The following is a 26,597-nucleotide window of genomic DNA, read 5'->3' as shown; positions in this document are numbered from 1 at the left end:
AAAATATGAGCTGTAATCAGCACCATGTTTATAAGACTTCCCATCCAAATGAACACAAATAATAAAAACCACTAGAGTCGGGTCAAATCAGAAATCTCACCAAATCAATTAGAAGCTCCATATGGGAGTTAGTGTTGGAAGCTATGATTAAAAAACATGCCACTGTTTGGGGTGCTACATCCACCTTCGGAGAGCAAGATTCCAATTTTCTAAGGAATGGAAGTGATATGGACATCCAAGCACCATATTGAAGGGGGGTTGAGTCAGTCTCCTTACGGCTAGATGACCATTACATGGGGCCCACTTAGTCCAATTCACATTCTTAGCCACATTGAAGACCCCACGTGCATATTCGTGCATCTTTGAAAACCCCACATTGGGAAAATGCACGTGTGCTGCATATAGGAGCTTAACGGATACATCGGACCGTTGGATCAAGTGGACGCGATGATCGAACCATCGGATCATCATCATCATCGGACATATTGATCGTGGACCCCTATGGGCCACAAAATAGTTTAGTTGTTTAGATTGCTTACATGCTTCGTTATTTTTGTATAGCTTATATTTGTGTTGAAATTAGGGAGTTAGGAACGACTTTTAATTTATTAAGCATCTTTATGTTGAGAATCTTATCTGAGAGCGCATTTTTGTGAAAGGTCTTTTCTAAGGCTATAAAAGAGAAAGGGGGTTGTGTGGAGCCCTAATGCCATTATTTAAAAATAATAATAAATAAATAAAATTAAAAAAGTTGTGTTCTCTTCTTCATGTGATTCGAAGAATACTACATGTGATTTAGAGCTCGGGTGTGGTGTGATTCCATTCCCCATTCAACAAGATGCATGGTTCTGTCAGTGGATATGTAGGCACCAACAGTAGTTGCTAGAGGCCCTAACATTCTTATAGCCCACAGCCTGTGAAAGAACAAAATGGAGAAAAGGAGAAAGGGGAGGAAAGAAAGAAAAGAAAAGAAGGAAAAGAGAGATTAAGAGGGAAACGTGAGATTGGGATATGAAGTTAACCCATACGGGCCATATCCGACTCCGATACCATGATGTGATCCATGATAGGAAGAGAAAAATAAAAGAAAAGAGTGAAGAGAAGAAGAGATGGGGGGGGGGGGGGGGGGAGAGAGAGATTGTGCATGTGTATGTTGTATTCTACTCTCGTCATCAAATCTTATTTACAAAAATACAAAATGAAAGGGAAGGTGCATCGCATGTGTACCCAAATTGATAAACATACACAGTCATACACATAATAACCCCAACCTTTTACATTCTCTTACAAAAAACAGACTCTAGATACATAGCCTTTGGAGTGTTCATTCTAAAGCATGGCCTGGGAAATTTTGCCTACAAATTAGCAAATCATTGCAAGCATATTTGACTAAATGGTATAAGAGAAAAGAAAAGCTTACATAAGACAAAGCTGTACATATGGTAAAAACCCAATCTCCATTGCCATCAGCATGCTCCAAATAACCATGCTGCAACTTGGCTTTAACAAAAAGAAGAAGAAGAAGAAATAATTAGCCAACAGCATTTTTAGGGACGGAAAATGCACTAATGGAGAAGACAACATTACAAAGCATATGGAATGATTGAAGAAAGCATATGTTAAGTCATATTATCTTGCAACCCAACTACTGGAATAACAAACAGTCATGTCAAATATCAAGCTGATAAGAGTTACCTACTATATTACAGAAGTAGAAAATGTGGAGACCTACCATATAAATGATTTTAAAAAGAGTTTTTTCCAACTATATACCCCATTTTTTACCCAACCCAAACTTTACTTTCCCAAACTAATACCCTGCTGTACGGATTCACCGTTCATAGACGAAAATACCCCTTGTTTATAATTTGTATTCCTTTCACTCACACCCAAAAAAACGTAAGAACACATCGGTATGAAAATATCCCTTCTTTTCACTCATTTTCTTCCCAAAATCTCCATTGAATCTCCATATACTATCATTGTACATTTGCCATATTCCATCTTGCTCAGGGTTACGTTCATTCCCTCAAACTGGATGCATCGATAAACATGGAGTCTTGAAGGCTTTTCTCCGTAAATCGCGTTTCACTTCAACGCACTCTTTTTCTTCTTCTTCAACACGAATTTCACTGATATGGCAGCAATGGGAGGTAAGGATGTTTAAAATCTGAAGAATTTACCAAGATCTCAGGCAATTCCACGTAGAAATTCATAAAGTTGACTGAGAAGGCGGCGAAATACTTGCTCAAATTCACCGAAACTCGGGCAACCTCATGAATTTCTCTGTCAAATTGCTCGAGTTCTCGGTCAATTTAATGAATATCTCGTTCAATTTCATCGAGTTATTGGTCAATTTCACTAAGCTATCGAACATTTTCATGAAGTTCTCAGTCAATTACATGAAGTTCTCGGTCAATTTCGTGAATTTCTCACTCAATTTCGATAAGTTGTCGCTCAATTTCGATAAGTTCCTGGTCAATTTCATGAAATTCTCGGTCATATTCGTGAAGTTCTCGGTCAATTTCGTAAAGTTCTCGGTCAATTTTATCCAATTCTCGGTCAATTTCGTGAAGGTCTCGGTCAATTTTATCCAGTTCTCGGTCAATTTCAAGAAGTTCGCGATCAATTATCAATTTCCACAAGTACTCGGTCATTTTAGTGAATTTCCCGGTCAATTTCATCGAGTTCTCGGTCAAATTCAATGACTTAGAACTCAATTTCACTCAGTTCTCGGTCATTTTCATTATGTTCTCGATCAATTTCAACGGCTTAAAACTCAATTTCACTCAGTTCTCGGTCATTTTCATTACGTTCTTGGTCAATTTCACTCAGTTATCGGTCATTTTCATTACGTTCTCAGTCAACTTCATTAAGTTCTCGTTCAATTTGGTGGTCACTGAAATGCACCGATAAGTCGGCCATATTGATCGAGAACTTCATGAACTCCCTGCAATTGATCGAGAACTTGGAAATTTCGACTGATAAGTCGGTCATATTTCACCCAATACACTGGTGAATTTCTTACTACTCGGTCAATTTCACCTTATACATGTGAATATTAAATGAGTTATATCTTATGGTTTGCTCCTATTCTGTAATGATTCGCTGCGAATGTGTCATTGTGTTTGTTTTCAAAAAATGGCTTCGAGAATCGTTGTATGCTTTTATAGTGGGGAGTTACTAAGTGAAAACAATCGATACACGTACAAGGGTTGAAAGTCGAAAAGTATTGTTGTGGGCGTCGAAACTACATATGAGGAGCTTCTATCTAAAATGTACAGGATTATGAAGAGTACGCCAAAGGATTATGATATTAGGTTGAAAGTATTGTACCCTTGTTCAAACCAATCAATCCCTCCAACTGAAATTGAAGACGACGAAGATGTGAGAGTGTTCTTGGCAGCACAGTCGAAGCATTCGGATAAATACATCCCTTTAATCATCGAGACAGTGCAGCACATTAATGAGACAATACATGAAGACCCCGTGGCTTACAGTGGTGTTGAACATGACGCACCAGCAGTTGGAAGTTTTGGGTGAGGAACATGGTGTGAAATATGAATATATGGCATCACCTTCACAAGTTCTTTTAAGCAACACTCCACTACTCGAGCCGCTTCAAACATCAAACTTCATGACTAGTCAAGTGAGCTGGGCAGGTGACCTTAACCTCAGAAGTGAATATACAGCATCACCTTTATCTGCAAGAGTAGATTTGCCTTCATCATCTAACGTTAAATATGTACGGGGAAGCGACATTCCACTGCCCGAGCAGGCTCGAACATCAGACTTCATCACCGGTCAAGTTAATGTGCCTTTCGAGAATGTTGCATTCACCAATACAGACCTGTCACAATATTCATATTCATTGGATGAGCCGATTGATATAGCCGTTGGCCAAACGTTTAAGGACAAGAGCTAGTGTCAGTATGTTTTAAGCTAATTTGCAATTTGCAACAACTTCCAATATAGGGTCTTGTACTCGTCACCTAAGGAATTCACCGTAGTGTGTTTCAAAGATAAGCATGAATGGAGGGTTCATGCATCTAGGGTGAATGATGCGGGGATATTCAATGTAAGGACTTACACGTCCATACATACATGTGGCATGTCATGCATGAAAAGTGATCACCGACAAGCAAGCAGTAAGTTAGCCAGTGAGCTGGTTGTTAGTCGCATTGAGCAACGCCTAGGATTAAGGTTGAGGGACATTATCTTCGCCATGCAAGAGAAATATAATATTCTTATTAGTTATAAGAAGGCATGGCGTGCTAAGGAGATCGCAATCAATCGCGTAATGGGATCTTATGAAGACTCTTACAATGAACTCCCGATGTATTTGCATGAGTTGAGGAGGACGAACCCGGGGATGGTGATTGTGTGCTTGTTAATCCACAGACAAGAAGGTTCGAGAGATTTTTTGTTACGCTCAGACAATGCGTTAAAAGTCTTCAAATATCTCTGCGAAGGGTTTTGGCCATCGACGGCACACATCTAAAAGGTAAATACAAGGGTGTTCTGTTCATTGCTACAGCCTTGGATGGCGACAATCATATTTTCCCAGTCGCTTTTGGTATCGGAGAATCAGAGAACAACAGCAATTGGAACTGGTTCCTTACTCACCTCAACTGTACATTAGGAGATCTTCCTGGTCTTGTGATCATATTAGACTAACATAAAAGTTTAATGAAAAAAGTTCCCCAAGTCTTCCAAAATGCAATCCATTGCTACTGCGCCTACCATATATACCGAAACATGGTGGACACGTTTAAAGACAAGTCGTTAGAAATCTATTATTGGTGAGTAGTAAAGATTTGCAGGAAGGCTGAGTTCGAAAAGTTAACGCACGATATCGAACTTGTCAATCCCCCAATACATGCATGGTTGAGAGAAATAGGGTACGAAAGGTGGGCATCTTTGCACTTTCCCAGAAAATGATTCAACTTGGTCACTACAAACATATTTGAGTGCGTTAATGCTCTATCCAAATAAGCACGAGAATACCCCGTGACTATATTAATAGAGACCGTCAAATTTAAAATTCAAGAAATGTTATATAAGAGGAGAATCTCCATCATCATTTCTAGGACCATTGACATCGTGGGCTGAGAAACAATTAAAGGATCTTGTACCAAAGGCGCGAGATGTTCGTTGTCATGCAATTTCTCGCAATGAGTACTATGTTGTGGGAGATTATAATGATACAATTAAGCTTAGTGAGCTTTCGTGTACATGTCGCGAGTTTAACGTAAAAAGGTTCCCTTATTTTCATGTTCTTTCAGCATGTATAAACTACAACGTTCCTCATTATGCATATTGCTCCCCGTTGTACACGACGAGAAATTACCAGATCACGTATAATGGTTCCGTGTACCCAGCACGTGACAAGAGCCAATGGGAAATATCATCCGAATGCGAGTATTATGCGAGAATTAAGCCCCACGACAGAGGAGGTCAACTGGAAGACCGAAAAATATAAGAATTCTTTCCCGTGGAGAAGAACGAAAAACAGTAAAGTGCGGAAGATGCAAACAAACGGGGCATAATCATCATAGGTGCAAGTTTCCAATACCTGTGGAATAATGTAATTTGTAATGCATTTTATGTTTGAATGATGTAATATAATTTATTTTTAAATGTAATGTGACAGTGAATGATATAAATCGAAGAGGTTTGTTAAATTTTTTGAAATTGCAGATTTACTACTACGATTCAGACTTTGAAAGAATAGTAATAACCACGAAAAGGGATACTGACCCTGAATATGATCCAAATGAATATGGTCAGTTCACTCAGTTATCGGTCAATCTTCGTAAGTTCTCGGTCAGTTTCAATCACTTCTCGGTCAACTTTCCTAAGTTTTTGGTCAATTTCACTCAGTTCGCGATGAATTTCAGTCAGTTCTCGGTCAATTTCACTCAGTTATCGGTGAATTTCACTCAGGTATTGGTCAATTTAACTCAATTCGCGGCCAATTTCAGTCAGTTCGCGGCCAATTTCAGTTAGTTCTCGGTCAATTTCACTTAGTTATCGATTATTTTTCCTAACTTCTCGATCAATTTCACTCAGTTCGTGACCAATTTCACTCAGTTTGAGGTCAATTTCAGTCAGTTCTCGGTCAATTTCACTGAAGTTCTTGGTACGAAATTAGCTCACATACAATTTATACGCTTCTCCCATATCCATCACAACTCCCAATTGGCTTATTATATGATTGGCACGAGTTCACAATTAATTAGCGTGAGTTATCGGTAAAGCACAAACATCCATTTCGAGCAGTCTCAATTCAAGTACCAAAGCAGTAAAGTGATTCATTAACATTAACGAAAGAGTCTATTACACCGTTTACTTATAAAATATTAAGTAACACCTAAGCTACAATACGACAATACATGAAAGGAAAAGAAACACTAACTGACTAACTATCAATCAAATAGTAGGGCCCTCTTCCATATCCATCCCAACTCCCTATTTTTCAACCAAGTCAAGCAAGGGAGGGGGTGCTCCCTCCTTTTGCACAAAGCACAACACTGCCTTTAGCGTGCGGTGCATATTCCGCATCTTGCGCATCAGGTAATGTTGATCCTTCTTCATCTCGGCCATACTAGCCTCGAGCGCCCCTAAACGCTCCACTACATCCAGAGAGGCACCCCTTCACCACTCTGGAATGGGGCTCCCGTCTCCTCTTCATCCTCACCCTCTTCCTCTTCAGCTTCCTCTTCTTCATCACTCTCTTCTTCTTCTTCAACTATCTCATCCCCAATTTGTTCGATCTGTTGCCTATCTTGCTTGGGGCACATCTCATGCAGTTTAATGTGTCTTCAATTATCACCCTTTCTGGCTCAACTGCCCTGCTAGATCCCCTGATTCCACTCTGTCGGGCCATCTTGCAAATGAGGCGGCCAAATGGGAGGCCCAAGGTGTCTCTACGTGATGTTGCAGCCTTCACTATCTAGTAAGGGACAATTGAGGGCAGGCACACATCCTCCCCCCGCCCTACCTGGTAAGTTACCTCTGTCATGTAGATGGAAATTTTCATATGGTTTCCCAACCTCTGATATACATTATATGTGAAAATGTAGTGCAGCAATCGGTAAGTTGGTATCATGCACGAGTTTCGTATGCTACTATCTCTCCTCCACTTAACAAGTTTGCAGCACAAGCTCATGCTAAGCTCATCCCTGTGCTATCGGATATTCAAGTCCTTAGTTTTAATCTGGACTCTTCCCCGTGGCACGTCAATTAGTTGTGCGATGGCTTCTACATCAATGTGCACTACTCAGTTTCCGTATCTAATGTCAAATCCTAGAGGGGTGAGCTTTGTGTTGCAGATTTGAGAGTAGAACAACCTTACTTCTTGTGCATTGGCCCGATAGTTGCCTTCAAACGTGGGTCCCCAACCGGCGTGCATGAGTCATTATAGCACTTCGTTCTCGCCAAATAGATTGTCGGCAACCGTGACTTCGAAGACGACTTTTCGACCCCAATGTTTACCCGCATCCTGATCATTAGCCCTCTTCATCCTCCTTTCACGACGTGGTGATGAAGGGCTCGCTTCATGGTCATTGGCCCTCCTCTCACTTCTTTGAATACGTGGTGATGAAGGGCTCACTTCATTGTCATTGGCCTTCCTCACCCTTCTTTCAGTCTATGGTGATGAAGGGCTCGCTTCAATGTCCTTGACCCTCCTCGACCTTCTTTCGCGGCTCCGAGCCACCATTGGGCACGCCAATCTCTTCTTCCCCATTAGAGAAAGAATCACGAGGATAGAAGATAATGAGGAAAACGTTGCAACAAAACCCATTTGGAGGAGGGCTAATGACCATGAGGCGAGCCCTTCATCACCACGTCATGAAAGGAAGACAGAGGGCTAATGATCGGGATGCGGATAAATATTGGGGTCGAAAAGTCGTCTTCGAAGTCACGGTGGCCAACAATCTATTTGGCGAGAAGTGCTAGAATGACCCATGCATGCCGGTTAGGGACTCGCATTTGAAGGCAACTATCGGGCCAATGCGCGGGAAGGTTGTTCTACTCTCGAATTTGCAACACAAAGCTCAACCCTCTAGGATTTGACATTAGATACGGAGACCGAGTAGTGCACATCGACGTAGAAGCCATCGCATAGCTAATTAACGTGTCACGGGGAAGAGTCCAGATTAAAACTAAGGACTTGAATACACAACAGCATAGGGATGAGCTTAGCATGAGCATGTGCGGCAAACTTGTTGAGTGGAGGAGAGATAGTGGTATACGAAACTCAAGCATGATACCAACTTACCGATTGTTGCACTACATTTTCACATATAACGTATATCAGGGGTTGGGAAACCATATGAAAATTTCCATCTACATGGCAGAGGTAACGTACTAGGTAGGGTGGGGGGAGGATGTGTGTCTGCCCTCAATTGTCCTTTACCGGATAGTGATGGCTGCAACATCACGTAGAGATACCTTGGGCCGCCTCATTTGCAAGATGGCCGACAGTATGGAATCAGGGGATCTAGCAACGCGGTTGAGCTAAAAAGGGTGATAACTGAAGACACATTAAACTGCATGAGATGTGGCCCCAAGCAAGATAGGCAACGGATCGAACAAATTGGGGACGAGATAGATGAAGAAGAAGAAGAGAGTGATGAAGAAGAGGAAGCTGAAGACGAAGAGGGTGACGATGAAGAGGAGACGGGAGCCCCATTCCAGAGAGGTGAAGGGGGGCCTCTCTGGACGTAGTGGAGCGTTTAGGGGCGTTCGAGGCTAGTATGGCCGAGTTGAAGAAGGATCAACACTACCTGATGCGCAAGATGCGAAATATGCACCGCATGCTAAAGGCGGTGTTGTGTTGTGTGCAAAAGGAGGGAGCACCCCCTCACTCGCCTAACTCGGTTGAACAATAGGGAGTTGTGATGGATATGGAAGAGGGGCCTACTATTGAGAAATTGGTCAAATTTTTCAATGAAACTTCAGCGATTGTTAAAAAGACATTTGTAACGACCCTGATTTTCGTGACCCACTTGAGATCCTGACTAAACAAATTAATAATGTGATTTTTCCTTGATTAACAAAACCAAGCACTGAGTTAGTAAAAGCACTCTCGGTAGAGGGATAGGTCAGTGAATCGATTCTATACACCGCAGAAGTTATATTTTTGCCAAAACTAGCAATTCCTAGTGGAATCTTCCAGAATTAGGGCTTTCTCTATTTAAAGGGAAAAGCTGCCGGAAATTCATGCAAAAACCCTAAACCAAAGAGCAAAGAGAGAAGCCCTGCGAAAGAAGAGCCTCCGTTGTTAAGTTTTTATCGTCTTTTCTGATTTTTCCTGTAATTTCCTACCTAAAAACCATGGATTCAACCAATGGACATGGTGGATTCATCCTATGTCCATTGTTTTGATCTAAGGGAGAAATTTTGAACAATAGAATACTGTTTTTGAACAAGTTTTTGCTTCTAGGATGATCAACTATGAGAAATTCAATTGTTTCAGTCTAAGGAAATCCAAATCTACGGATCTTAAGGCCAAATTGTGTTAGAGCCTCAAATCTTAGATTGGATTAATGAATAGATTTCCCACAGTGATCTACGGAATTTTATAGTTAATAATAGTTTTGTCAAAGACAATTTTATTGACCAATTGCAGATGCCAGATATTCGGCTCTGAGCAATCCCTTGGTTTCTCCGAATTCGACTATGAGAAAAACCATTAGATCGGTTAGACCCAATTCTGTTGTCAATGGGATTCATTGAAACTAAGGAAGAAGTAGAAAAACACCAGAATTTTCGAAAAAACGGTTTGTGTATCAAGCAGAACCTGACTAAATTCCATCGATCGATCGAAGATGGTCAATTTTTGTCCAGCGACCAAATTCCAAAATTCGTAACCTAGTTCGACTAATTGAACTCAAGGTTCGACCGAGTTCGACTAATTGAACTCGAGGTTCGACCGATCAAGGGAATCCTCAAGCGATCCCGATCGATCGAACTCATTCAATCGATGACGATCAAAATTGTCTAATAAGCAAACTGATTTAATTCGACCATGCTCGATTGATCGACGAGCAGGGCTCAATTGATCGAAGGTGGCCAAAAGTGTCCAAAGACTTGAGAAACTAAATTCGAATTTCCATTAATCCATGGTCGATCGATCGAGGGCCCTCGAGATGACTAATCGATCGACCACATTGATTGACAGTCCTTGTTGTTTTCCAATTTTAAATTTAAGAATTGATGTTGGGTCATCTTGCTTGAATCAATGGTGGAACCCACTTGCAAGAATAATGTAATTAAATTGTGGTATGCTAAATCATCTTAATAGGGATTTGAAGTATAGTTTCCAACGCATTCAATTATTCGAATGATTCAACCCTACCATAAATAGGTGAATGAATCCCAACATGTCTCATATCTACATGATTAAGATTTTGATGGTTGAGATTGTTTTGATTGATGTGGTTGTGGCATGATTGTTAAAACGTTGTATAATTATGATCCTTGCTTTATGATATATATGACTTTGAAGGTTCTAATGAATGCTAAACATGCACATATGCCAATCATTGATATCATGAATCCGTGTTTCCTCTTAGAGAAATGTATCTGTTTGACTATACATATTAATGCATAGGTGCATTGAGCATACATTACATGCGTCCATTGAGAATACATGCACGCCTTGTGCCTTGAGTTCCTGGGAGATCTCCCTAGATTGTTATGCCTAGTAGATTCGTTACCAGATGCCCATGATAGTGGAAACCTACTCATAGAGTAGATGTATGATTACACGTGCCTACCTAGGCGGATGTCTGATGGGTACAGATTGCTCATGCCTACCTATGGTGGACGTCTGGAGGGTACAGTTTTCGGGTTGACGGATATCCAACCCAAGCAAGTGGACGATCATCCCATTTGACATGCATATCATGAAATCTCCGCATCCATGCTCATACCGCATACACACTATTTCAGTTTGATTGTGTTGTCTTATATTGTGCTACGTGAACCATGTTGGATTCACTCACTAGCGTGGACAACTAACGTTGTGGATTAACAACCGTACAGAGACGGACGATGTTGGACCATCTAATCAGGTATCGAAAAATGAAGCCAAGTTGGTGTATGAAACTCAAGACCAATGGCTGTATTTGGCAGAAGACGAGCTCACTGCATCAGACGGCTGAATTGATTTTGAAATTTATTCTAGGAGTTTTAGTTTCCATTCATGTTAATTGTTGCTGGTTTGATTTGAATTATGTTTATAGCCATAACCTTTTTAGACGAAGGTTGATTATTTCAGTTGAATAAAGTCCCAAATGGGTAGACTTAGACTGGTTTTGATAGCTTATTTTATGAACGAGAATGTTATAAATGGTGTTATTAATAAGTTAAGTGGAAACAGTTGGGTCTATGAATGTTAATATGATGATGATATAGAATACATGTAATTATGCCTCTTAATAAATGTATGATGGGTAGATTTATGTATGTATAGTGTACGAGTTATGGACCGTAACTCGGGTCTGAGGGTGCAAACTCTGTATCCGAAGTACGGGGCATGACAACATCAATACATACTTAAAAATTAAAACATTACAAAAAAAAAAAAAAAAAAAACAAGTGCACATGATAGGTTTCCTTTGTATGGGGTCCTATTCCATACATTGTCTGACTGAACTAATGCAAGTCTATTCAAAGTCCATTCATATAATATATAAATATAAGAAGACATGTATGGAAACACAAGAAATACATTCAAAAGTACAAGAAGAATCACTGGATCAGGTTACATACATGTTTGATTTTGTGATTAGACACAAAGCTTGCAACCGATTTGCAAGAAATTGGACATTTTTTATTTTTTTCCAATTTTCCACAACTCGGCTCATCTCCCTCAAATTTCAAAGTCAAGGCTCCAAATCCATTTTTTTAAAGATTATGATTTATTAAAAAAGGTCAAGGCCAAAGGAAGCAAAAATACAAAAATACAAATATCCAAAAGTACAACACCCAACGAGACTCCCCCAATATGAAAGAGGAAGAAAAAACTAACTACACTTACGCCCAAACCTTCATATTAAGAATTGCCCTATTGAATACTTGCACCGGCCCACTCAATTTGCTCCTGAAATAACATTGATTCATTTCCCACCATAAGGCCCATAGAGTCGCTAATAGGCTTGATCGCCACCGCCTTTTCCCTTCTTTCCCTATCCCCCGCCATGCCAAGCTATGAGAAACTCCCCAATTGTCTTCGAGAACACCCACAGAACCCCGAGAAACTATAGAACAAGATCCCAGACCTCTTTGGCAAAAACGCTACGAAGGAATAAGTGATCCGCTAATTCTACATCTTTGAAACACAACAAGCAAACATTTGGGAGATACATATTCCGCTTGCAAAGATTGTCTATTGTTAGTACTTTGTTCCCGCCTACTAGCCAACCAAACGCCGCCACCTTAAATGCCTTAAATGGAGCACCATAATGCCATAGATATGTTGTTGTCGCAATCTCATAATGATCTTCACCCGCACACAAATATTGATAGATAGAACCTATCTTCGATTTGCACCATTGCAAGGAATCCACTTCCAGAAGTAGTGGGGATATCTTTGCTAACATCTCAAGAAATAGAACCATCTCTTCAAACTCCCCATACGATTTGAGGTCACATGTTTGAGTGCATACATTACCTACTTTGAAAAAGAAAATAAAATAAAAAATAAAAAACACGCTTGTTGCCCTAACTATCACCAAGTCTAGGAGCATCACAGAGGCAGCTTTATCTATTACATAGGTAAGCCACAAAAATATTGGAGGTAGATGAATGAGCAAAATATCAAATCTTGAAACCTTTCAAAAGAAAACGTATCAAAACTCAAGGTAAACCTAGTCATATGTAAGATAATCATGGATAAAATCACCATAATGAATTTCATCACTTAAAACAATGCATCAAAGATATTATAAAAAATAAATAAAAACAAACAAACAAACAAATTGGATCTTAAATACATGTAGTGCAAACTATGGGCAGTAATTTCACATCATTGAAGATAAACCAATAGAGAAGCTTTAAAACACACCTAGAATCTTGTAGTAAGATCTATACATGATTGATGTTCCATCAACGAGCATTACTCGTCCATTCGAAGAATCTCTCTCTTTAACTTTGGGAGAAGCCATGGGAACATCCTGGAGCATGGCTTTCTCAACTTCAAAAGACATTACTGAAGAACCTTGAGAAGTTGTTGCATGACCAATTTCTGATAAGTCCGACTCCAAGTCCAAACCACTTGATAGGTTACAGTAACCCTGATAAATTTAATAAGCACTTGTTAAAATATTTACAATAAAATAGCTTATTACTTGAACGAGTAATGTTAACCTGAAAACATATTGCCTGCAGCTTACATAAACTATCCAGCATTCCCTAGCATGTACTTAGTACTTTACAAAATGGCTACTACAAAACAGTGCACCCAAAATGTGGTCTTTTCAACATATCCTGCCCTTCATGCTACAGTCATGGAAAAAGGACTTGCTTGAAGTAAACTTTTACTACTACTTTTTTTTAGAGAACTTTTACTAATACTTGTTGTGAGTCTTCACAATTTGAGGGCCTTGTAAAATTTGACTTAGGCCATCATCATCATCATCATAGCCTTATCCCAACTATTTGTGGTCGGGTACATCAATCCTTTTCCGCACTCCATTCTATCAAGGGCCACAACTTTGGTTAGACCATAGGCATTATTTGAATTATCTTTGATATTATCGAAATATCTCCGATATTATCGTTATCTCCAACTTGGCAATACCGACAACACCGGTAGCGATACCGATAACACCGGTAGTATTAGAAATTCCAAGCATCAACAATGTATTGCTAAGTACCGCCAACGAATCAATATTGCCAATTTTTTCAATTGTGTAAATTCCGGGCGCTGCTTATATTGCTAATGTATTGATATCGTCAATATTTTTGACTGTGTAAATTCTAGGTGACGCTTTATCACAAGTGCATCAGCAATATTTTAATAATATCGTCAACATAGAGATATCACAGAAAGTTTGTTTATTAAAAAATTCTATTTCAATTTTTTTTATGAGTGCTTTCTTGTATGCAGTTTTCAATTTGTCATTTCTAATATTGATAATATCTCAATATTATCGTTATCGCAACATGCGCAATATCAAGACCACAATCTTTTGTTTCCTTTCCTATTGTTGATGATTTCTTTGCAAAATATCATGAGTTGTCGATATTCTGAAATACCGATGGATGTTTGGATGGAAGGTTGGATGGATGATTGGAGGTTAAATGGGATGGATGGGATTGTTAGATTGCTTCTTACAACAACACATGCTTTTAAGCCCCCATTAAATGGAAACTTATTGTGTATACATTCTTTTTGCAATTTTTTTATTCCTAAATAGTCAAATATGTGTATTTTAGCATCTCCTGAAGTGTCACTGAAAATTCTACTGTTTTTCCCATGTTTTTTCGCATTTCTGGTTATCAGCGATATCAATAATGTTCCCATATCCCCGACCAGTGAAATTTGTAGCGATGCCGATACTTTGAACATTGACCATAGGTCATCTAATCTTCTCTTACTACCTCCACCCACATCCTTTTGGGCATTCCCTTAACCTTATAAACCATAACTCGTTGATTGTAATCAACCTATATAATAGTCTATTACATTGCACCTGTGTGAGTTTTATGCTCTTATTGCCAGTCCCCAGCCCGGATAAAGGAAGGTGCATCAAGTTGGCAGCCACCATGAAACATATGCCATAACTTCCAACATGAATCCGAACAATATGAATTATGTCATAATACTTCCATTTAATAATCTGAACCATTTATGTTGTTCTTATTTATAACTCAGCATAAAAAAGCAATGGATCTGACTTTTGGCATTTCTAATAGGAGACATTTGTCTTTTTATCATGGTACAACATAAGAGCACAGATCAGCCTAAAACTTGATGTACGTGACTGAATTGTGATGTTCATCGTATCATTCGCTGTTGCGAAACTCATTAACCAGATCATGTGAGCTTAATAACAGTTATTACTTTTAATATGTTCTTTTTTCTGCCATTATTTCACATGTTTGAAATTTTGGGTTGTAAATTGGCTGTTTAAATCAAAAGGCTAGCAAGTAGCAAAACACGGGCAGAAGTGGCTGTATCTGAGGTTCTTTTCATGCAAGTGTTAGGCAAACATACTTTTTTTTTCTTTTTTCTTTTTTCTTTTTTTTTTTTGAAGATTTAGGCAACAGTACAGTCAGTGTTCAATACAGCAATAACATCATGAATCAGAAATATGAAGGGAAGAGAGGGTGAGGGAGAGAGAGAGAAAAGCAGAGAGGGTTTTACAACAAAAGTGTCATGTGCATAAATATGACATTACCTTCTTAGACATAGTGGCTGAACTTGGACGTAGATGAATCTGTACCTGGTTGTAACACATGCCATTTCCAATCCTTTGGATTACTGAAAGTTTACCTCCCAAGTGATGATGAAGCCTTTGCCAGAATGTACGTATATGATGATGAGAGGACCAGTAGCACGCCATGCTCTAGCGCCAGACTTTTAAGTGTAGTTCAGATTTCCCAACTTAGTGAGTATAGCATGATCAAAGAACTTCAAAACAAGCAGAGAAGACATGCATATCCACATACGTTCAAAGTCAACAGATGAATCAAATCATGTCCCTACATACGTGTCGATAGAAGAGTTAAGAGTCACTGGAGAAAGGCTGCCTCGATGTGGATATATATAGACACCATAACATATACATAGAAGTATGGTACAAGGTTAGCCCAGCCCTCATTCACAGCTTCAAATGTGCCAATGCCGAACAAGTGTGGAAGTTCTCACATGGAACACCAGCATGCAAGTGGGCACGTTGACAACACACACCAAGTTGTATAGATGTGCACATGAATACGTGTGTAGAGAAAATGATGGGCTAGCAGATGGTCTAAGGGGCCATTTGGATGCCTGTAAATGATTTATATGTAAATCATTTACAATCGATTTTAGATGGCCTTTTTGCCTGTAAATCATTTACAGCTAGTAAATGATATACAGCATTTACCCCCTCTCATTTACAAGCAAAAAGTTTGGATTTCATTTAGAGGCTCTCCATTTACAGGACTTAAACAATTTATAGGCTACCCAAACACAAACAATCATTTACCTGTAAATCATTTACAGCTTAAAGCCAAACAGGACAAGCTGTAAATGATTTACACCTGTAAATCATTTACAACTTAGACCATTTACAGGCATCCAAACGACCCCTACAAATTTGATACGAGGTTAGTCCAGCCCTCACACACAGCTTCAAATGTGCCAATGCCGAACATGTGTGGAAGTTCTCACATGGAACACCAGCATGCATGTGGGCATGTTCACAACACACACCAAGCTGTATAGATGTAAACATGAACACACCCACATGAACATGTTGTGTACAGAAAATGGTGGGTTAGCAGATGGCCTAGCAAAAGGATTTTTGTTATTCTCTTTGGTTAGGAAGTCTCCGCCCCTTCTTGTAACTGCTCATCTTTCTTGCAACAGAAGTATTAATCGAAAGAAATATATAAAAAGAACACAGAGAAACAGATTATTCATTTGACATGTCCCGCCATGGGGATATCAGGGCCGAAAATCGCCCTGATTTAATCAGTTGATTTTCGTTCTGAGAATCGCAAAAGCCTCATTCAAAATGGGAAGAGGCGGAGAGAATTCGGCTACGGAAGATTCAAATTCGAAAACGGCCAGTTTCAGCTCAGAAAAAATGACAGAATTGAAGAAATTAGTTTTTTCTTTTACCTGATTTTTGCTCGAAAATTCCAAGGTGGAGATATTTGGGGATAAAAAGGGGAATTCTTCTTCAGTGGGTGATAGACTGCTCAGGATCCTTGCCCGCCAAAATATTTGCGAATGCCCTACTTTTCTTTTTTGGTAATAGTTTCCGGGACATCCCAAGTGGACCGTTGATTCTTCATCACATTACGGGCGTACACACAACCATGTTTGGGTTCGTGTCCTAAAATGAACCGATGCACAGAGTGACACGGATTGGATGCTGACATGTTGAGTAGCGAGATTCGCCACTGAAGTGACGTCACCAAGTTATGTAGGCCCCACCATGATGTATATATGTGTTGCATCCACACCATCCATACATTTGGAGAGATCATTTGAGGGCATGGTCCTAAGAATAAGATAGATACAAGGCTAGGGTGGACCCCGTTACAGTAAACAGTGGGGAGAATAACACCCACAGTCGAAACCCTCCAAAGGTCCACCATTATGGTTATTTGAGATCCAACCTGTTTGTGTGTTAACGAAGACATGAAAGAAGGGAAAACAAGAACATTAGTGTGATCGGAAACTTTCCCGGCCATTATAACTTTTTAATGGTGGGCATCACTCTCCTCACTGTTTTCTGTGGTGGGATCCTCTCCAGCTTTGGATCGGACTCAATTCTTTGTATCATGACTTATTATAGTCTCTCAAAATGGATGGACAGTGTGGATACAAAATACACATCATGGTGGGGTCCACAACACCTGATGACATCACTTCAGTAGCCACTCTCGCTAGTCAACCTGTCAGCAGCTAATACGCGTCCTGGACACAGTGGGGTGACCCCGCGAAGCTTTAGGGCTACAGAACCGGACGCAGTTTGCCTGGTGATAACTGTGTCAAAGCTCTGTGGCCCCAACATGATGAGTGTGTTTTATCCACACTGTCCAACCATTTTTCAGCTCATTTTAGGGAGCTCATTTCCTGCTAAAGGCTCTCCATGAATTTCCTGCCTCGGTACCAGCTGGGGCCACCATAATGTTTGTGATAAATCCACACCATGATCATCCGTTTTGGGAGCAACCAAAAATGAATTGGATCCAAAACTCAAGGTGGTCATACCCACCATTGAAACCCTCCTGGATCTACCTCTAGAGGCCGTTTGCCACCATGGATTAGAGGGGATTTGAAGGGGTTTCTAGTCCCCTTGTTATTTGGCAGCATAAAGTAACTAGGGTTTCAAATCTAGGGGGTTCCAAATCTCCTCAAGGGGCGTTTGCAATCTGGTGAGAGCTTGGCTTGCACCTAAAATCAATTCAATAGTTGCAGGTGTAACATGTGTTATCATTCTATTAGGCACATGGCTTACTAATGACTATCAGCATCGTCCAAACATTGTCCATATAAATCAACATTGTCCATGTTAATCAACGATTAAAAATTGTAAGTTAATCACTTAAACATGATCTTGTGCTTACTGTCTAAGATTTAGAATTTCATCATTTTCAAGCAAAGCATATATTTTTGTGGGCTTATCACAACCACTGTATCAAAAATTACATATCTCACTAATTAGAGATACTAAAGCTAATTTAGTAATTAAATTCAAACCCCTATAAATATACTAAACACTTTTGAATTAAAGTTGATTCATACTCCATGGTGCCAAACACACTGGGAGGATTACAAATCTGGGGAGTTCCAAATCCAGGGGTTTCAAATCCACACTCCCTAACCGGCCCTTAATGTTTATATCCCACTCGGGCCACTTAGAAGGCTATTCCCGGAGCTGATATGAAACTTTATTGCCATAAGTATGTTTCAAATAATAGTCAAACTCTCCATTGTTTCCTCTCACGTGGCCTACTTGAGTTTTGTATTTACCTCGTGTCTTAAAATGAGTTCTCAAAATGAATAAATGGTATAATGACCCTATTTAGTATCCCATTAAACCAACTTCTTATGAAAAGCTTTCTCAAGAAAGATGTGTCCCATTATAGGTTACATGCCAAAATCGAAGCAGATTCACGTTTCCGGTGGACCATGCCATGGAAAACGGTAGAGAATGAGGTAGGTTGAAAACTTTTGAGTCCATGGAATTTTTGGATCAATATGACATTTATGTTTTCTTTTCATCCAGGTATGTGTGACCTTATCAACAGGTTGGATGGCAAATAGACATTATAATGGACCATACGAAGTTTTTAATGGTGGCCATTAAACCAATAATGTTCCCTTAGTGTTGTCCACCTATGATTTGGATCTGCCTTTTTTTTGGGCAGTTGCCCTAAAATAAGATGGCAAAATGAATGGATGGCACGGATAAAATAGATACATCATAGTGGGCCCACAGAGCTTTGACACCAGCTAGCTGGCTAGCCTTTTGTCCCTAGCCGAACCGGGTCCGCTCCCCTCTACTAGCTATGGGAAGCTAGGTGGGGCGTACGTGATTTTTTTTTTGTGAAATCCACCCTATCCATCCGTTATTAGAGATCAAGTTTGACGGGGCTCAAAAATCAATGGAAAGCTATGTGGGGCCCACCTGATTTTTGTGAGAAATCCACTCCATTCATCCCTTATTCCAAATCATGTTAGGATTGGGCCCAAAAATAAGGTAAATCTTCACGGCGTGAAATAATGTGGATTGAACTTCCACCATTGAAACATTCGTGGGGCCACAGAAGTTGAGCGACCTTATCAATGGTATGGATGGCATATAAACATAACGGTGGACCCTAGGGAAGTTTCAATGGTGGGCATTTTCCTAGGCACTTCGTATCATGCGGCACACTTGAGCTTTGAATCTGCTTAATTTTTTTAGCCCATATCATAGCATGTTCCGACAAAATGGATGATATGGGTGGATTTCTCATAGATATCATGGTGCGCCCCACCTAGCTTCCCCTGCTGCATATTCTCGTGAAAGGCTTTCGCATGGGATACGGGTCCGCACGAGTAGAGGTAGAGGCGTGAGAAATATACTTGTGGGGGCAAAACAGCCTGGTGTCCATTTTTCTAAACATCTCCTAATGTAGACCAAAATACTCTACGATACATGCGTTGGTACGATTCAATCGAATTACAACTGGGGCTGAAAGTTGGGCGGGTTGAACCCGACCGGCCAGTGACCGACCCGACATTGGGTTGGGCTTGGGCAGGATGTATCGAGTCCAATCTTGGTTGGGCTTGGGCTATACAGCACCAACCTGATAAAACTTGGGTCAGGCTCGGGTTGAGGTCTTGGGTTGCCCAACCCAACCCAATCAATATACAAGTTATTTATAAATTATAATTGAGTGTGAATCATATGTGTTGAAGACATTGGAAATTCCGGTGTTATTGGGTCTCATTGGTCCACATCATTTCCGATGACTCAAGCTAACAAGATATGCTCGATTTCTCTCTCAAATAGATTGTGTGCTACACAACACGACTTTTAAATGAGTAGTTGTCCTATATTTTAGCTTTTTTTTTAGAGCTACATATATAATTAATAAAATCATAGATATAAAAATAAAACGTGTATTGAAATATAGTAAACTAATGCAATCATTAAAATATTAGCATGTATCCACCCGACCAACCCGGCTTAACCCGCTTGGGTTGAGAATTCCCAACCCGAGGTTGGTTGGGTTGGGTTAGGGTCGAGGTACAAGAACCTTGGGTTGGGCTAAGGTTAAGCACCAACCCGATCCGACCCAACCCAACCCGCCCGACTTTCAGCCCTAATTACAACACGTGTAAGTGAGTGGGCGTTCCAAGGTCTGCTCAACTCAGATATTTTAATTGAATTGTTAGTGTCCCTGTGCCCAAATGGATAGATTGAAGACTAGACTAGGGTCCATTTATTCTCTTGACCATCATCTGTGCTTCATTCAAACAATTTGTGAAAAGGGTAAGGGTTAACCCTTCCAAATGAGTTATTTTTGCCTTGTGACGATAGACAGGAATCTATAGCCTTGAGACTTTTTCTTTCACCTATCTTTAGGTTTGTGTACCTCTCAAACAAACAAAAATGTACAATAAGCATAACAAGACTAAACAAATGTCAACTTTATTAATATTAAAATATGTGATTCAATACAATCACACAAAATAATTATCAACCAGATAAACAAATGAAAGCAAAACTAAACTGGGATAAATACCTTATTCACCTATTGGAACGGAGCGTCAAGGAATGTGGTCGGCAAGATATAACTGCATTGATATGAATAACTGCATCGAAACTCAATCGAACATGATCCTAGAACTTAGGGTTGAGGATATTTACTCTTACTTCTAAGGTAATGTAGCCGGAACCACTATATAGTAGCTACCTATACTAAGCTAAACTGAGGAAAAATAAATGACAATGTGGATAAACATGTTTGACTTGGGGCCTCAAGCTCTTCTTCGTGTGCTCCTTTTATAACTTGTCCAGGCGATGAAATCCCTCGATGGGTTTCCTTGTTACTTTTGGATCATTCGTGCTCCTGTCACAGTTATGGATATGGGAATTCCCTTGATTGCTCCAAAATTGGTGACTTGGATTGAAAAAAAAAAAAAGATTCCAGCTAAATCCAAACTTGCTGGCTTCTCATATCTTCTTCTCGTAGTTGATTTCATTACAAAGATGTTCGTAGCCCACTAAAGACTAGACCTAGATATGTCAATATTCTTCTAATCAAGATAATTAGGCCAAGGACTTGATCCAAATTAGTCTCGGCCACTTAGTATCTCTGCAAATGGCTCACCTTATCCACTTCGAGTTGTTGCACGGTTTGGATCAGACCTCCTCCAACATTTTTACCATTCATTGCAAGATGGTTTAGAGTGCTGGAAATGATAGATGGACATGATCTATCACATCCAAATCTCTTAAACTCTTAATCTTGATATGAACTCGACCCCATAGATGTATGGGTGATACCTCTGTCTCTTCCGATCTCTGCATTGTTGGGTGGACTGGATTTGTCCAGTACTTTATCATCAAATAGTCTCGTCTTCTCATCCAGCTCTCCCATTCTTTTTATCCCAATCAATCAACAGTCTGGGATTAGCCGATAAGATGGTTTTTCCCAACTTAAGCTCAGGCCAAGGCCGGATTGGCTTGGACATATGTATGATCTCCTGACATTTAGGACATTCTCGATCATTATTGCATCTCCAAAGGTCTTTGACAAAAATTCCCATTTCTGAAAGGACCATGAGAGATGGCCTCACTGATAATATCATTGCCAGATTCGGGATAAATCTATTCTCGTGCAAGCCATTTAAAGATGTACCTGGTACGTTGCCTCATAAATAGGGCACGTTGATTGTGACCACAGGGTATGCGACGATTCATCCTCCTAAAGGCATACGTAAGGGTTTGTGCCATTACATTAATAATAGAATGCGTAACGCCAAAGGAAGGTCAACCAAAGATCTTTTCGAGTGCTAGTACGTATTTTATGTGTGATAAACACGTAGTGTCACCACATGGTGGTTTCTTATTGGACCACATCAGGGTCTTGAAAATGGGTGTAAACAACATGCACTGTGAAATGCATAAAACACTCATGTTTATGGGGCCCAACATGTTGTATATATAAAATCCACTGTCTAGTAGGTTTTGTCAGGGATGTTAGTCCATAAAGTAAAAAATTAGATAGATCTATGGCTCCGGTACATTATGCCATGAGGAACAATATGGATGGGAGGCCAACCATAGGTTTCTGTGGGGCCACCATGGTGTGTATCCTTCATCAAACCCATTAATAAGGTGTAACTAGGATTAGAAGATCATGCATAAACACGTCTCCATGTTGACTTGACACTGAGTCCTTCTCGGGCTCATAAATTTGGGTTTATAAAGCTATATAAGAGCTCTCCTCGATAGAAGAAAGAAAACCGAGAACGAAAGAGAGTTTCGAAAGAAGAGAGAGAGAGAGAGAGAGAGAGAGAGAGAGAGAGAGAGACCGAGAAGGAAGTAGAGAGAAAACACGTCTTTTATCCTCCAAATCGAGTGGACTCAGTTGAGTCCAGTTGAGCCAGGGTGGAGCCCAAGTCCAGAGCTTCTAGAAATCTGTCCAATAGCCTTCCGTAGTGGGGGAGCGATGGGCCAACGTTGTTTTATTGCAGCACACAGTCAAGTTGTACGGAATCTTGCTAAGTCGAATCGAGTCAAATCACCAGCGATTTTGCTGAATAATAGCGCCGAGACGAGTTGCAACTATGGCATTATGGGTCAGGTAAGATGTTTTCTTATGAATTTTGTAATAATCAAGATAGTTCAGTCCCTTTATCAAGTTATTTCTTAGTCAATTATTTGACTCGGTGAGTCAGGATCGAATTAACTCAATTCGAGCCAAGTGTAGCCAAATCCAAGTTAATACACATATAAGTGTTTTGCATCATTAAAATCTAATTCCAATGGTTACATGTGTACCATTAATCATCCACAGTGTTCTGCGATGTACATGTTCACACCCAACCCTAAATTTCAGAAAACTTATTTATATAAACCTGACTGCGATGAAATTCATGCAATGTTTAACTAGTCCAATTGAGTTGTACATTATCAATTTCAAGACCTAACTTATAATATCCACAATCCAACAAATTTTACATTATATTCACTCAATGACCCACCTAAAATTCATGTGGTGACTATCATTGAGACTTACGGGCGCTCCCCAATGAATCTATCGACTTATATTTCACATCAGGACTCACTTATACATATTTATGGATTCCACAAATTCTAGGGAAGAGTTATACGCTTCATATAGTTAGTAAAATTGAAAGATAATACATCGGTTACACACACACACACACACACACACACACAAACACACACAACACACACGCGCACACACACACAAGTCCGTGCACCTCGCTCCATAAGAGCAAGATCTAAGCATTGATTGGAGAAATCACTTGATTTAGATAAGTCAATTGAAAATATTTTGTGACGATCTAAACCATCTAATTAATGGGCTATTAGACTTTGGATCTTTAGTCAGCCTACAATCAAGCATTGACCCATACCACATGAAGGTTAGAACATTTATGCATGGCGCGTGATCACGTGCATGAACTATCAAAAACCACGATTTTCCAAGCACGCTAAATTAAATCACATTTAAAAGAGGAATTCTCTTCAATTTCTCCATTCGAACACACTAATCATATGGAGAACCTCCCTTCAAAAGATCCCAGCCATTCAACAGATTAAGACTGTTTTTGAGCACGCGTGCATGGATAGATAATTAAGAACCATAACCAGCACACCCACAATGTTCAAAATGAAAACTTCCTGATTTTTTTTTCACGATTAAAGGAGTCCTCACATGTTTGGGAGTAGATTTTTCAATTAATATTGTAACGCCCTAAAAATCGGGGGTCGAGCATAAACTCAACACACGAGTTCCAATGCATCACTTTTGCAACATAGATAATGATGATTAAATGTTGTCTGTGTTAGTGCATTAATCATGAGTGGGATTATACCAAAACAGTAATTCATATTCCAAATCAATTCATATAACGCAAGCAGAAGATTGGAAAATGTATATAGACGTGTATAAGCCAAAGGATCACGATCGGTCTCCAGAGTATGCATACATCACTGAGTCACCATATACATGTAATAGTTCAAAATAGTTCAACTACAATAATAAACCATATAGCCCCGTCGGTCCAGATGACCTAAGCGAAACCACCGGAGAATTGCATATATGAGAACTCATCCTGATCGTCATAGTAATCGGGCTCCGCCTCCTGAGTCGCATCGTCATCTACAACTACGACAGAGTCTGGTGGGTGTTTAGAACACCGTCCCAGAACGTGGGAGTGAGTGATCAACTCAGTAGAATAATAAAGTAAAGGTTAACATGTTCTCAATTCAGTCAAGCAGTAATGATAAAGCAGACATATCAGACATTCCTAGATACTCTTATTAATGTAAAGATGAAATGTAAGCATGATGCATGCCCTCGCCTACACTCCCTCGTGCGACACCATCTTACGGTCGGGCATGCTTTCTTCCCTCTGTGCTCTTCAACCCGAGGCACATGTAGTGCGATGAAATGAGAATGATTACCAAATTATTATTAGTCCCTTTCATACAGTAGGATTGAGAAGCTAAGGTACCTTCCTTATATCAATTCTCAAATAATGATCCATTCTAGGGTCGTCGGTCCTAGTAAATCTCATACGATGATAAGCTTCTAGGTCGCTGCAAAGGGCTCCTCACCTTATCAGTGCAGGCCTAGTGTACTCTTGTTGCTATGTAAGGGCTCGTCGCCTCTACGCAGTCTTAGTGTACGCTCGAAGTCACTACAAAGGGCTCGTCACCTTATCAGTGTAGGCCGACAGCTTGAATACAGTATCACATACCACCGTATTCGGATCACGAGTTTGGGTTGCTCACTGGTCACTACGGGGAGGCTCGTCACCCCAGTGTAGGCCGATAGCTCGACCACAGTGTCTCATACCACCATGCCCGACTTATGAATCTTAGCGGATCGAGGTACCAAGGTTAACGGAGTTTCACTGGTAAGTTTGGTACATTAGGTTCAAACAGTAGCATCCATACATAATGAACATACATCGAGTCAATCGAGTTACTTGACGAGCTTGATTACTATGAGCGCACGTTGAGTTGATCGACATGAAGTGCGTAAGCACTCCGTGTGGCCTAACCACTGCCGACATCCCAAGTACGGCTCGGATTCATCGATCACGTCCTATATGGCAAAACAACCTCAGCCACCTATTCAAAGCCTGTTACCGATTGCCTGGACTATTCCGTAGTCCCAAACACATTCAATTATAATAAATAATCATACAAGCTGATCAGAACAGTAATGGATCAACAATTCCAATCATACAAGCATGTGAGCATTTGATGGATTTCAACTTAAACATAAATTCACACATATGCAGTCCCTAAGTAAAACAGACAAAGAATGTAAGTTACATGGAGGAAATCATACACATCGTTAAGATAGTTGAAAATCTCTTTTCAACGCCTACATATCGTATAATTTATTACACACTTGATCATTCAGACATTTCTACAAACACTTTGACTACACATTCCAACATACATGATGTATGTTAGTGATAGCACGTCTTAGGGCAAATCCTTTCGCCAAAGAGTTGTTACACATACAACTAGCATAAACATACGATAATTAATCATGGCAAACACACATTCAAATTCCATACGTATACGATACTTTCTAAATATACATGGAATACACTACACTCAATATAGTTCATATATATCAGAAATGCGATACAAACATCGCATTTGGCATGTGAAATTGCACCGACATCAGTAATAAACCATAAAACGACATTGAAAGCCTTGAAAACCATAACCTATACATTTATAGTCCGCACCTTTCGCCGGTAGACTCGTAACGAACTCAGTTTTAAAGCTAAGTCTTTGTCTACGGCAGATTGGCAACCTATAACATAAATTAGGTGAGCTATTTCATATCTTATACTATCTGAAACCCTAAAACAGATTAGGGTTAGGTTTTCTTACCTAAGAATGGGATTGGTATTGCCCGTATAGCAACACAGGAGTGGTGGCTAAGCACGTGGAGCGTCAGGGAAAGATCCCAACATCTATCTCTCACTTTCTCTCTCTCTTCCTCACTTTATTCTTCTCTTTTCTCTCTTCTTTCTCTTAGGATTTGCAAAATTCGTATAACATATGAGAGGGACTGTTTAAGGTCCCTATATAGGCCCAAGTTTGATGGGAATGGCCCTAGGGCCAGGGTATACTTAGGTT

General features: G+C 39.9%; 1 protein-coding gene across 6 annotated transcripts in view; it reads right to left on the bottom strand.

The window, feature by feature from the left end:
- Positions 1-17,040, bottom strand: part of LOC131240135 (uncharacterized) — an 80,993-nt gene extending 63,953 nt beyond the window's left edge. For 3 of the 6 annotated variants that reach the window (XM_058238205.1, XM_058238203.1, XM_058238206.1), the window contains exons 1-4: positions 16,847-17,038; positions 15,417-15,720; positions 13,079-13,307; positions 1,421-1,500 (exon numbers count right to left, since the gene is read on the bottom strand). In XM_058238205.1, coding sequence (XP_058094188.1) covers positions 1,421-1,500; positions 13,079-13,307; positions 15,417-15,581 — 474 coding nt within the window. In that variant the 5' untranslated portion in view covers positions 15,582-15,720; positions 16,847-17,038. Of the gene's footprint in view, positions 1-1,420; positions 1,501-13,078; positions 13,308-15,416; positions 15,721-16,846 lie in introns of all 6 variants that reach the window. The other 3 variants (XM_058238204.1, XM_058238201.1, XM_058238202.1) reach the window with 3 other exon arrangements.
- Between the last annotated feature and the right edge of the window lie 9,557 nt (positions 17,041-26,597).

The sequence above is a fragment of the Magnolia sinica genome, chromosome 3 (genome assembly GCF_029962835.1).
Source record: "Magnolia sinica isolate HGM2019 chromosome 3, MsV1, whole genome shotgun sequence".
NCBI classification, from domain to species: domain Eukaryota; kingdom Viridiplantae; phylum Streptophyta; class Magnoliopsida; order Magnoliales; family Magnoliaceae; genus Magnolia; species Magnolia sinica.
Note: the sequence above shows the minus strand (reverse complement) of the source record. Positions and strands in the feature narration are given on the sequence as shown.